This window comes from Falco punctatus, assembly GCF_963210335.1.
Source record: "Falco punctatus genome assembly, chromosome: 3".
Lineage (NCBI taxonomy): Eukaryota > Metazoa > Chordata > Aves > Falconiformes > Falconidae > Falco > Falco punctatus.
Window position 1 is genome coordinate 92398929 of NC_137582.1, and position 13501 is coordinate 92412429.

Below are 13501 nucleotides of genomic sequence, written 5' to 3' on the forward strand. Positions count from 1 at the left end.
GTCGTTTACCTACCCGCACAGAAAACAGAAAGGCTACAGCACTTCTCACACTGCCTGCAGCTTTGGTTTGTGCAAACATTCCTCCCCTCTCAACTTAGCTGGGTGATTTCTCTCTCCCTGCCGAGTCATACCAGCTCTAACCACAGGGCTCAATTCTGCCACCGATACTGAAAGATCACTTCTCTGGGAGCCTTGCTGTACCCTCAACTGCTTACCAACCATGGGCTGCTTGACAACACCAGCTAGACAAGAAGATGGTTCTTTAGTCTGGTACCAACGGGCACCTCTAAGTTTTGCACAGATCAGCTCAGACAGCTTGCTCTCCTTTCCTTCCCTCTTCATACATACAAATTTGACATTCCTATGAAGACAGCAAAAATCAGCAGGATAGTTTCCAATGCCAGGGTATCAAGTCAAGAAAAGAACCCTGACGATGGAATCTTGCACTCCCTTTCCACATGTGCAAGATTCATGGTTTCATGGACTGATTCTTTATTTTAAGCACACTTGATGACTCTCCTAGAAGTGCAGCTCAAAGGCCACCATCCCAGGCTAGGAATCAGAAGCTTGTAGCTGCTGCTCCAGAAAGTGGAGTAACCAACAGCCGTTGCTAAGGGCCAAATTCTGCAAACAAAAAACATGCTCGGAAGCTAAAGAGAATCAAGTTATTAACTAATTTCACCAACCAGATCACCCCAACTTAAGCTTAAAAAAAATGAAAAAATGAAAAAAGCCTTCCTGGTATTTTTAAATAGCTGTCTGGTATTTCCTATCTGCCACGCAAATCTCAAACCACACTACCACTGCTGCAGACTATAGCATTTTAGACTCCAGGACATTATTTCTGCATCAAATACGTGCTCCCAAGAGAGGATAAAAATATTAAATTCCAGTCACAGTCATTAAGGTTAGACATTATAAATTAAAGATACCAAGAAACATGGGGGTTTGCAAAAATGAAGCTTCTTAGATGGCTGTCAGCAAAGGAGGAAAAATCCAGAAGTTTGCATTTGTGCATCATGAAGCAACATTGTTTGCTAGGTAGGAAATTAGGACACTGCAACCAAGGACAGATGTTACCCCTGTTGTCCTAGTCATTCTAGAAGCAAGAAACATTACTATGGGTGAAAGCTACCTGGAAAGAAGTGAATCTTCGTGCCATGCTGACTAATACTTCGGCACTACACTATGGCTGGGAACTTTCAGCTGTGTCATCTCACACTGCCTTCAGTAACTGCAACTCTGGGCCGCACAAAATGAAGACCGATGGCTGCAAGGGGCGTGTGAGAGAGAAGGGGTGGGAGTCAGAAGAGAAGAAAAATAAGGTGGTTGTTTTTGTGAACTTTTCAACCACTGCTTTATGAATAAAAACAGTAGCCTCTTTATATCATCCGAAACATTGAGAAAATGACCACAGACTAAAATACAGATGTAGAAGAACGCACAACCAAGAGATAAGGGCATCAACACCTGTCTTGGTTCGTACCTCGCATGAGAGCGGTTCACATTCTCCACCTTGCGCAATGGTGGAGCCCTGCAATGGACAACAGTAGCTCCAGATGCCAATGCTTCTCATCAGACCTCTCTGACAATACACCTTTCTGGAAAATGGATTTGAGAGCTAATTTGAGAGCTAAGAAAATGGATTTGCTGCTCTTTCCTACATGTGCACATGCTTACGATAAAGGTAACTCCTTGCCCAATGCCGTTTCTAGCTGTGCTAACACTGATGGGTGCCCCAGAGAAGTTCATCGGGCTTTCTGCTGAGTCAGACAGGTGCTGTAGAAGGAGTAGACAAGCTTATCTTCTCCAGTGGTGCAGGAGAGTGGCACAGGTCAAGGAACGCTGACATGAACTGACACAGCTTTGCTGGCTTCAGTAGAACTGTTTGCATCAGTTCAAACTTTTCACACTGATTTACATTTCTTAAGAATCAACTCCTGCAACAAACAGGACTTATCTGCCCTTTTTGTAGAGATAACACTCAACCCTTTTTTCGGAAGGGTCTGCGTGAACAATGAGCAGTTAACTGTAACAGGATGAAAGTGAACTAAAACCCAGGCAAAGCTCTTCACTAAGCAGATTTGATTATCTGTGAATAGGATACAAGTACTACAATCTCTCATCACCAGCTCAGCCACTAGACTTCAGCTCCTCGAAAACATCTTTGTAATTTTCAACTACAGACTTCAACTTGAACCTTGAGTACAAGTCAAAGTTAGACATTAAGGCTGAAGACAAATTAGGCCACCCAGACAGCATCTTAAGTCAGATCCCATTACTCAATCTGTACTAAAAGATGTAAAAAACAAAAACAAAAAAGTGTAAAGCACTGAAAATTACCAGTAGTGTTGATGCACACTCACTAGCCAATTCTTTTCTGAGCAGAATAAGAAGGGTATTTCTGAACAACTGCTTTCAGTTTAATTTGAGATAAGTCAGGAGGCTTGGGCAGGCTTAAGGAAAAAAACACCTAAGAACAGCTAATTTTACAGGGAAAACCAGCAAAAGAAAAACCCTACCTAAAAAGAATGCCAGGACTCCAGCCCCTGACCAGCACTAATGGTCACGTAACATCAGGTGCGATTGGTATTTGCTCCAAAATACATCAATATCATGTGACAGAAAAATAGGAGGGGACGATGCCACTGTGAAAGGCTCAGCATCCAAGAGCAGCCACAGCAGCTGTAGCAGTCTCTGGAGCTTTTCCTTACCATACCCATTACAGGTCACCACTAATCCTCTTCCCCTGGCGTCAGTACAAAGAGATTCCCTAAATTAAATAATCCACCATCGGATAAACTGCTTATTTTCTCCTACCATCTGCATATAGCTCCACCACAAAAAGCACACTTCAGTTGGAAACTAAGGCAATTTGTATCAATAGACTACACAAAATCTCAAGCAAATACCCCCTCAACATCGGTGCTGATGAACCCACGCCTCCCCTCGCCCCTCCGGCGTTCGCTGACTCACAAGATCAAAAGGAACAGATGATCCAGGGGCACATTCTGAAGGTGGCAAGTACCAGACCTACACGCAGGACCCCTACAAAAATAAACCCTGATGGCCAGTACCCAATGTGGTTGTAGCCTCCCTTAAAGGAACCAGCTCCTCCTGAAGTGTACATTTCATCCTCTTGGATACAGCCATAAGGAGGAAAGAGAAAAATCATAGTGCTATGCTTGTCCTGAAAGCTCTGGCTGGTACGTGTTGGGGCACCGCTTGGCAGAATTAAAACGACCAAACTGCCAAGAGTCACAGACTGCCAATTCTTGTCCACACGGTACCCCAGCAAGATATAATGCAGACAAGGAATGCTAAGCTTCAAAGGATTGAGAACTTTTCTTTCTGCTCGCCTCCCAGACTGCAACCTTAGCATCCCATATCCTGTCCCTCTAAATGTTTTGATAATTACAAACATTCCCAGAAAAATACTACAAACATTGGAGAAGTCTAAAAGAAGTCTCTCCAGCTGTGTTTCTTCCTAACTGGCCACTCCTAGAAGGTACCTCCAAGGAATAGCTACATATCACATTATTCCCAGACTTTGAAACCAAAAATGGAGAGAAGGACGGCAGGAGGTTCTCCCTCCTACCCGCTAACTCGGTCAGACCAGCAGGCGGGCCAGGCCTTTCCACTGCCTGAAGTTTCTATTTCAATGTCTCTGTCCACAGGATGAAAAGGCTTCGCCTCCCAGCCGGCACACTAACGCTCTGGGCCTCAACCAGTCCGCCTTCCAGGGGCGAGGAAGGCCGGCACGGGCAACCTGCGAGCAGCTATTTCCAGCTCTTCTCCTCCGCTTTGGTAGAGGCCACGCTCACAGCAAGGCTACTACCCAGGTCCTCAAAGCAGGATGTCAGAAGAGATGACTCAACTCCTGTTCCTCGTAGTAAGCTATATTTAAAAGGCTAGTTACCACCACACTTTCAAACCTGGGTTTAAAAGAGAGGTGGAGATACTGAGAAAAATCACAGCTGTCCCTCGATAACCACCACGCCGTGCCAGGGGAACCGGCACTTAAAATGAGCCCCCACCGCCAAGACAGCCAACACCCTCCGCAAAACATTGCCCTCTCGCCGAGCGCCGTCCCGTCCCACGGCACCAACCGCCTGTGCCTTCGGAGCTCGCAGCCCCCGAGGGGGCGCGGGCAGCCCCCGCCCTGCTCCTGGGAGGGGGAAGCGAGCGGTGGGGCAGTTCAACGGCTCGACCCGCCGGGCCCCCCCGGCTGCCAGCCCGGCGCTGCCCCGGGCCGCCCGCAGCGGGGGCGCAGGCGAGGAGGGCGGCGGGGCCGGCCCGGCGCCGCGGCTGGCTGAGGCACGGCGCCGGGGGGGCACGGCGGCCGTTAGCGACCGTTGGGGGCTCGCTTCGCCCGGGGAGGGGAAGCCCAGGCGAGCATCACCGAAACCTGCCCCCCCCCCCCCCGCAACCACCGTGCTGCGGCTGGGAAGGAGGCGCGCCCCGAGGGAGCGGCGCAGCCACGGCGCCCTTCCCTCCCCCCGCGCCCCGAGGCGGGGGACCCCCGAGGTCGCAGGAGAAACCCCTCCTGCCCGGCCTTTGTTCCTCGGGCGGGCGCCCGCAGACCTGCCCCGCAGCCCGGGGCCGAGACAAAGGACGGGGCGCCGCGGCAGCCGGCGGGGAGGGACCGCCACCCGCGGGGACCGCTGCGCCTCGCCCGCGCACATGCACTCCCGCACGGGAACAACGACGCGCGGCGTTACCTTGTTCATGCCATTCCCCATGGCTTAAGCGACCCGCACGCCGGCGCCGCGGGAGGCGCCGTGGGCTAGCGAGCTGCCGGCGGCGGGTCGGCGTGCATGGGACAGTGCTTGCCGGGGGTGACTGGGGACCAGCTAATTGTTAATTAAGGACGGCCGCGGCTCGCCGCTGGTGGGAAGGGTGAGGCGCATCTCCCCCCGCCCTGGCCGGGGCTTTCTCCTGGCTGCCGGGCGGCTGGGGGCGGGTTTCCGCTCGGCCGCCCCCGGGAGCGGCGAGTCGCGGGGCCGCGCCACCAGGAACTGCCGCCCGCCGCCGCCCCCACGTGCGGTCACGGCCCCGCCGCGCCGGCCGCGGGCCGCCCTGGGGCCTGTAGTCCGCGCCGCCGCGCCGCCCCGCCGCCGCCCGCCCGCCGGAACTACGCGTCCCAGCGCCCCCCGCGCCGCCGACCTGCCCCCACCTGCCGCGGCCGCCGGCACCCGGCGAGCGCCCGGCGCGGCCCGGCCTCGCCCCATTCCTGAGGGGATGAGTAAGCGCCGGCGGCCGCAGCGTTCGGCGCGGTGGGCGGTACGGCGCGGCCGGCCGGCGGGCTGCGGGCGGTGCTGCCTGCCTCTGCGCTCCCGCACCCAGCGTGTTGCGGCCGCAGGGGCCTGGCGGGAGGCGCCCAGGCCGCCGCTGCAGCCCCCCGCTCGCCAGCCCGCGCCTCACAGCGGGCCGGGGCCGGGGCCGGGCCCAGGCGGGACCCGTGGCGCAGCGAGAGGCCCGGGCTGCGCGGGGCGGCGCCGAGCCACCTGTCCCAGCCACCTGTGCCCCGGCCCGCTGAGCCCCAACCCACCAAGGACACTCGTGCCCTTAACGGGGACAAACGAAAGGAGAAAGCAAGTAGCCTGAAGCAAGCGTGGCAGAATGGCGCTGCGGAGGTGGGAAGGGGCCTCCGGAGGCCATCTGGTCCGCCCCTCCTCGGGCAGGGGGAGATGCTCCCGGCAGGCCTGGCAGGCCAGGCGCGGCTGCGGCGCCCTGCTCTGTCCTCCCCAGCCCGTGCTTTGCTCCCTGGCGCACAGAGAAATGCAGCTAAAGGCAGGGTACAGCCATAGCCCGGTGGCCACAGGGGTTTGTTTTGAGGAGGTGTGGCGATGGGGGAGTTGGTGCTCAGTGAAGGAAATTTACTCCGAACACTAATGTGATAGGGAATACAGCACAGGCCTAAGGGAAACACACAGGTTAAATATGCAGGGACAGGATATTGCTATGGAAGATCTCTTTGCTAACCATTAACATTAACAAGCACAGTAACCACCCAAAACAAGTGAAATCCTTAGTGGTTCAAATGCAAAACCATGAAGGACACTGCTGTGGAGCTGCCATCATGTTCCCTATGCATTCATAGATGCATCAGTGTGGAATGCATATAAAGGGTAATGTCCAGATGTCATTTGTTGGGCACACTTCGGTAGGACTGGGAAAGTCAGGGGCATCTGCAGCGCAACATAGGCAGTGGAAGGGGGAAAGACGGAGAACAGGGTAAAGCTGACAGGCAGCAAAGCCAGACATGTAATACTTGATGGATTAACTCTGAAATGATGGACAGATGAGTGACGGGGTACTCCTGCATAGACGCAGCAGTTGCCAGTACAAGCAAACTCTAAGGGAATGATTTCACAACCTTCAACTGCAATCAAATGTCAGCTGTTGCCAAAAAGGTGGTTGCACATCCAACCTACCCTCAGCAGTACCTCTGTGCCCCCGTCCTCAGGCAACCCCCAACAACTCTCTGACCCAACCAACCTTGTTCAGAGAACAAACCCCACAGAAAGCTGGGGGGTGACAGCCTCGTCCCCGTGAGGTTAGACCAGTGCACAGAGCCAGGGAGCAGGACCAGCTGCTTCAGCAGTGGCTTGTCATCAGATTGCTACCTCTTCAAAAATGGTGCTGTTCCCATAGAAGCCAATGACATGCTTGAAAGCCAAGAGAAGTTAAGCCATAGGTTTAACTACCTAGAAAGCTGGAAAACTCTTGCTGCCTTGAAACAGCCATGTCATCACCACAGATGCTTAAATTTCAGGGGAAGGGAACACGCCCGGGAGCAGCGCTGCTGGAGGAGGGCAGCCCAGGGCAGCTGAGGCAGGACAAGCTCCTGGGCAGTCTGCAGCTGGCAGGCAGTTTGATGCCAGCTTCCATGACAGTGGTGTGTCGAGTGACAGGGTGCTAGCAAGAGGTTTGCTGAGTAATGTTATCCTGGGGTCGTAAGAGGAAAGCAAGCAGCATGGACTGCTGAGGCTAGGCCACCTCTGCTCTACCTGAACTGGGTGGCCCTGGGAGCACTGTCAAGCTACACCTCAACCCAGGTTAGGGGAGGCTCAGTGTGAGCTGGCCCCTGCTGCTTTCCGTATACCTGGGTCTCCCACATGGAACTGTGACAGCAGGGCAGGAGGAAGCCACCACATGCTTCAACCTGGATCGTTTGGGATTAGGACCTTGGCCTCACCTCATGACCCCACCACCCCCAGCCTCTTGGACCTAGCACTACGCCTGGCCCTGCCTCAGCTCACCTCACAGCAGAACAGGGAGACACTGATTATGCTTTTGAACCATTCCTGAAGCTCTCCTTCCCTGAGGCTCCACCGAGTTAGGAGGCTGTAGCATGTCATTATCAGCCTCAAAAACATCCGAGTGGCCTCTCTAAGGCCAGGAAGGATAGCCATCTGACTTCATGTACTGCACTTCTCCCTGCCCCCTCAGTACTGCTGAAAAGCGTTGCAGTGAGCTTTATCACAGATACTGGCTTTAATATTTCATTGGCAAAGCTCTCCAGAATGTAATTTATTCTCATGCCGTGCAAAATATGACTGAGGTCCAAACAGTATGAATCACAGCTTGCCATAATAACTACTAAACACATTATGCCCCCAAAGCGAAAGAATTTCTTGTCAGCAACTCTGGCAAGTAGTTTCTTTTTGTGAGACAAAAGGATAAACAATAAATAATATCCCTGATAACTGCAGGGATCTGTGTTGTGCTAAGAGGTCTATCGTAACTGGAAGGCTTTGCAGTCAATATGCTGGAAGCCTGGGCTTATCAATTCACTTCCCCATAACTCAGTTTCTCCATCTGTAAAATGTAAATAACAATATTTCTTACCTTTGCAAAAAGCCCTGAAAAGTACTGTGCATGGGCAAATTGTGTGAAATTGTTATGTTATATTAGGCAATACAGGTGGAACACAAATATATCTTTGTATCTGACATTTTTCTGAATGGGAAGCATCATACATTCCCATTCTTCTGAATGGAAAGTGTGATTCTCTGTTTCGTTTTCAAGTTTCTTGACTCCCTTCAGGATGCCTACTTCAGCCTGCAGTGCTTTCCCTTATTAGAATTTTATTGCATGCATGCAGCTTTTTACAGTGAAAGCAAAAATTAGAGTGGGAGGGTGTGACATACCAAGATTAAAAAGCAGGGGGAGGAAATCCACTTCTCTCTAAAACATTTACCATGATGTATAGTATATATCCTTTTCCTCTCCACAGGTCTGGAAGGGGAATTCTGATACTGTTGCCAGACCTGGCTCTCTTGCCAGTTATTCCAAAACCAGATTGGTTTAGTTTTTCAGCTGTTGTTTAATAAACTACCACATAATGCATTTACGGAGGCAGGTCTTCAGCAAGCCTAAATCATCATAAAGTGTTTATTTATTGTCACTTCTCAAGATCTTATTCCTTGTGCTTAGTATCTGCACTGGTTTTAATATTTTGAAAGTCCATTTCAAAAAGCAAGCTATCCTGAGATGACTGGGCTGAATAAATTGACACAGAAAATAAGAGCAAAAAGCTCTTGCTGAATCTCATAGTATTCAGTATCCCTGAAAAGAGATCACTTTAGCATGGCCTGTAATCCTACAAATCCGGGGATTTTTTTACTTCTTTACGATGTGAGGATGACAAATTGAGTAATCCCCACTTCTTGACTTTGCACATAAATGTATCTGGCAATGCCAAGTCTTGCGCAGCAGCGAGCATCTAGGCAATTGCCTGAAAACTTAACAACCAACCAAACTGATACTGAAACTGAATCTTCTTAAAAATTAGACAAAACTTCTGCTTTGACAGTACATTGACCTTACTGTGTTAAAAGTAAGTAAATAAGTACACTCTACTTCTTATCTTCTGATCTTACTTTCTGTAAACCCTGAGCTCACATTCAGCCATAGGCAGAAGGCATGTCGGCTATCCATGTTCTGTCAGGAACTGATAAGACCTGGGCTGGGTTCCCTTGAAGAGGCGTCACAACTTAGTTCTCAGAGGTGGCAAGAAGGGAGATAAAAAGGATGATTGCTCAGAAATAGCCAGCGGAATGGTTTTCCTCTGAAACAGAGCAATTTGACAAAAAGCAACTGTTTCACCAGAAATAAATAACGAAGCCTTAAAATTCATAACTAGCACTGGGCTTGTTTTCTAACTGTGCTGAGAGGGAGGTCAATGGAATTGAAAGAGCTTGGAGGACTCATTGACCTTTCTTTTAATATTTCTACTTGGTATTGAACATTGCTAAAGCATTTCAAAGCTTGTTTTCTGGATAAAAGAGATAGCACCCCGATTTACTGCCGTGTATCCACAGAACAGCATTCATTCATCATTTGATAAACTGATTGTCTTAAGGCCAAATTTGGCTTTCGTTATGTCACACTGAGTCTGCAGTAACTTCATCAAAATCAGTGATGTTGCAGCAAGCTTTAAGTCTTGAAACTGAAGGGAGTCACCGCTGTGGTTTACTGCAGCAAAAATCAGCTTTCGAGAAGCTGCTCTCAACAGGCAGAGTAGCTGCAAGACCATCATCTCCTTCTGCCTCGTACTCCTCTCGCTTCCCCTTCCATTAACGGATATTATCAACAGAATATGGAGTATGCCAGGATGAAAGGGCTGAGCCAGCAGATGAGGCCAAATAGGGGCTTTGCGGAAGGCAGGTCTCAAAAAAAAAGCAACCAACAGTTCAGACAGGAGGAACAATGCTAGAGAATGGCTGAGAAAAGCGTATAGGATAATTTAGATGTAGGTTAGCTGCCATGGCAACCACGTACCAAATTACTGCACTTCTGTGTCTCTAAACCTGCTAGCAGCTACTTGTGTTTATATGTATTTTAGGCTTTAAAAAAAAAATGAATCCACCTTAAAACTCACAATGGCTTGCAAATGAAGTACAGATACTTTTAATCCAGGGTTCTTTAGAAATATGGTAAAATATCGGATCGCTAAAGAATAGAAACAAGGCTATCAAAAAGCATGCTGCAAGGCACATGTATATTATTAGTTACTAAGAATAGTCCATTGCTGAGTGTGAGTGAAAATATCCACATGCGTTCCCTTGATAAGCTAGGTATGTATTCATTTCTCTGGGCACACGTGTGTCCTCAAATGGAAAAATAATGTTACAACAACCTAACCTCTGCTTCCAGTTTATACCTATGTAATCCTAGGGGAACACAGCCTTCACACTGCCTCTCTGCGGGAAGCCAATAGACCATAATATCCATTGGACTTCTCATATACAGTCAATGAAAACTCTTCAGAGCAGAAAGATGTCAGTTTTGAAGTTCCCACTGACACTTGGTGAGCATCATTGAGACGTCCATCCATCAGTTGAGAGCCATTAGGGTGTGACCCGCCAAAGTCAGCAGGAATCTTTCTTTGAATCAGCTGCAGAAGGAGCTGTGGTCAGTGCCAGGAGATAACTCCCCATCCCACCACCATCACATGATACTCAGTGTAGACTGTGGTATTCAATAATCACAGCCTGCCTCCAGCCAAGATGTTGAGCAGAGATCTTTATTTTGACGACATTTTCCCAATAGTTTCTGCTTAATGAGATATGTCTTAAGATTTCCTGTATTTGGAAAATTGAAAAGAGTTAAAGCTACAGTTCTCTATTCCGTATTTTATTTTCTTGACCAATATCTAAGACACTAGCCCTTAAATACCGCTTATGAAAAACACAATCCAAACACATTTCCAACATATTCACTACATGATCTGAGAACATTCAGCTACTCCTGGGGCCCTTGCACTGTTGCTTGTACTGGTGGCTCGCTTTTGATACAACAATATTCTCATCCAGAGTTAGTTACTTGATTTTTCTTGCGGAGTTTTCATTTGCTTTGGTTATTTTGCCTGCTGCAGTTACCTGACTGTGGCAACAGAGTCCCTCCAAAGTGCTTCCAAGCTACCTGGTTACCTAGAAAGCCTGTCAGTATGTCTCCAGTGCATGGCCAGGACACTTCAGTGGGCTGTCTGTGAGTGAGCTGTGGGGCTGCTGAGAGCAGATGAGTGGGAAGCAGAGCACGAGCACACTTAGAGCCAAGAAGCATGCCTCCTTGGGTGTATAGGTGTAAATCACTAAGATGTTCTCGGGTTAAGCAGCATACCCTTGCCTGCCTGCCTTCTGCAAGTTATAATAAAAAATCTGTTATCTCTCTAAGTACACGGCCACCTGAGACAGCCTGGATCAGTATGATTGCAGCTACTCTCAGCAACTGTTTAGTACCTTTGGGGATGTGAATTGTGTCAAGCTCAGGAAGCAGCAGCAATGACAGGACTTCAAAGTCTACTGTTTGCCTCTATATCTCTCTCCCCATACTTCTGCAAATCCCTGTTCTTCTAACATCACCTCCCATTGAGATCTGTGTCTGCTGAGCAAAGCATCAGCTGCTGACAGACCATTCCAGTGATGTGGCCCAGTTAAGTACAGATGAACATCTGATGTTGATATGTAAACCTGTACTCTGCTGCACATGGTGTGAATTGAGGGTTATTAAATAAAAGACAGTTATTAAACTGAAGACATTTTCAGACATTAAAATATCCCATACGCCTTGTCCAGCACAACAGGCACAGTCATCAGTAAAGTTACGTCACAGAAGATAAGAATTACTGGTCTGGGATGGGTCCCATTTGCTTCCAGGTTGACAGCTCATTGATGTTTTCAACCAGTGTCTCTTTCCAAGCGACGAACTACTGAAACTGTCTTCCTTGTATATACTTTGTTCACTAAGCTGATGTCTGTCTCCTTCTGCACCTGCTGGACACCTTGCAGTTGCAGGATGTATTGCTTACTTCCGTCTCGGAGCTCTTCAAGTGTTTCTGTGATGTTTTATTGTGGTATTTTGGAATCTCGGTCAACCCCTGTGCTTAAGCACCAGCAACACCCAGCAAGCTTCTAATCTGTAAAGGGTTAATTCATGGTCTCCTTGTGGTCTCTTCTGAGGCTTTTGTTTGTTTGTTCTGGTCCTTTGGTCCTTTGTCTGGGACTTGATTACATGCACAATTTGAGACACGGGTTCTCAGGTTATATACTTTATAGTTTCACTTTCCTTTGTGACTCCAGGTTAAATCTACTCTCTCAAACAGTTCATTTTACATACGCATGTAAAAGCAGCTGTTCTAGGTCATAGCAAAGATCCGTATAGCTCCACATCTCCTCTCAACAATGGCAAGCAGTGGACACCAACAAGAAACAGGGTGAGTACAGAGGGTTCCTTTCCCCTTTTTATCTTCCAATTTCTGGCAACAAGCAGGTAAGGTTTGTGAGCCAAAGGCACACCCAGTCCCTGGTCTGAATGTTAAGCTGGTGTTTTTATGTTAACATTTACAGTGACTCCAAGATCTCTTTCTTGAGTGACAACTGCTCATTCAGAATTGTTTGCATTTATTAAGGCTGTATTTTCCCCATAGGCATTTTTTTGTATTTATCAGCATTGTATTTTCTCTGCCATTTTACTACCCAGTTAGTTGATAACTTGAGATCCCTGTGCTGCTTTCTCAGGCAGCTTTTGCTTCTGACTGTTGGAAACAACTTTGTATCATCAGCCATCCACCGTCTTGGCTATCCACCATCTCTTCCAGCCCATTTGTGAATGTGTTGGACAATGCAGGACCTCGCATGGGCTCCTTCCCCTGCCTTCCTCTTGCAACTTCCTTTAATTGTGAAAAATGATCAGTAGCTCCCACCTTTGGTTTTCATCCTCTAACCACCTCTAATCCACAAAAGGACTTTCCTTCACACTGAGGGGTTTTCATGAGCCTTTTGGGGTATCCTGTGAAAAGATTTCTGGAAAATACTATTATACAAATGCTGGGGGAAATTGGAATGGGGGGAAGGGTGAGGAACAAGGAGATGTATTTGTCTGTGAGACCAGAAAGTTTTTAGTCTTCCTTATGTCTAAGCTTTCCCTTAACCTAAGCAAACTGTGTAATCTGACAGAGCATTACTTGTGAAAAAGCAGTACGTTTCCACTGAAATCTGTCTGGCAATGCTGATGACACAGGCTGGATGTTCTGCTTATCAGTAGACTTACTAAGTTTTGTTTGATTAACTCATGTCTTTGAATCTGGTTCTGTAAGCAAAAATACTTCTGTCTCTTCATTGTGAACAATTGTACTTTTTTCAGAAAGCATCAAACCCACCTGGAGGGAATGCAACGGTCAAGCTCTAGCTAGGCTTGGGTAGGGTTAATGCAAATTCACACTGAAGTCCACAAAGGCACAGTCAGGGTTTGTATTTTTACTGCCTAACATGAACAGCTTATGCTGCCAGTGAAGTCAGTGAAGCTTTGTCAATGATTTCAGTAGGAAACGAACACTATTTGTCAAAAAAGATTCACTTGACCTAATCTTTTTGTAAATAAAGAAAGAAGACATCTCAGGAAACTTCACAGTGTCTTTTTTTTTCATTTGATTTTCATTTCACCTGCTTTGATGGTTACTTTATTTGTTGTCTGGCAGAAAATGAAACTCATT

At 48.3% G+C, this 13501-nt stretch overlaps 1 protein-coding gene and 2 long non-coding RNA genes across 7 annotated transcripts in view; 1 reads left to right on the forward strand and 2 right to left on the reverse strand.

The window, feature by feature from the left end:
- Window positions 1–5066, reverse strand: part of DUSP22 (dual specificity phosphatase 22) — a 44420-nt gene extending 39354 nt beyond the window's left edge. The window contains exon 1 of one of the 3 annotated variants that reach the window (XM_080379938.1): window positions 4722–5066. In XM_080379938.1, coding sequence (XP_080236064.1) covers window positions 4722–4742 — 21 coding nt within the window. In that variant the 5' untranslated portion in view covers window positions 4743–5066. Of the gene's footprint in view, window positions 1–1135; window positions 1178–4721 lie in introns of those variants that run through there. The other 2 variants (XM_080379937.1, XM_080379936.1) reach the window with 2 other exon arrangements.
- A 4855-nt stretch (window positions 5067–9921) lies between these two features.
- LOC308060806 lies at window positions 9922–13411 on the forward strand. Its single transcript, XR_013926899.1, has 2 exons — window positions 9922–12223; window positions 12528–13411. It is a non-coding gene; the product is annotated as an uncharacterized lncRNA (long non-coding RNA).
- Window positions 12669–13501, reverse strand: part of LOC308060803 — a 37407-nt gene continuing 36574 nt past the window's right edge. For 2 of the 3 annotated variants that reach the window (XR_013926896.1, XR_013926897.1), the window contains one exon: window positions 12680–12812. This is a non-coding gene — a long non-coding RNA (uncharacterized lncRNA). Of the gene's footprint in view, window positions 12813–13501 lie in introns of all 3 variants that reach the window. The other variant, XR_013926895.1, reaches the window with a different exon arrangement.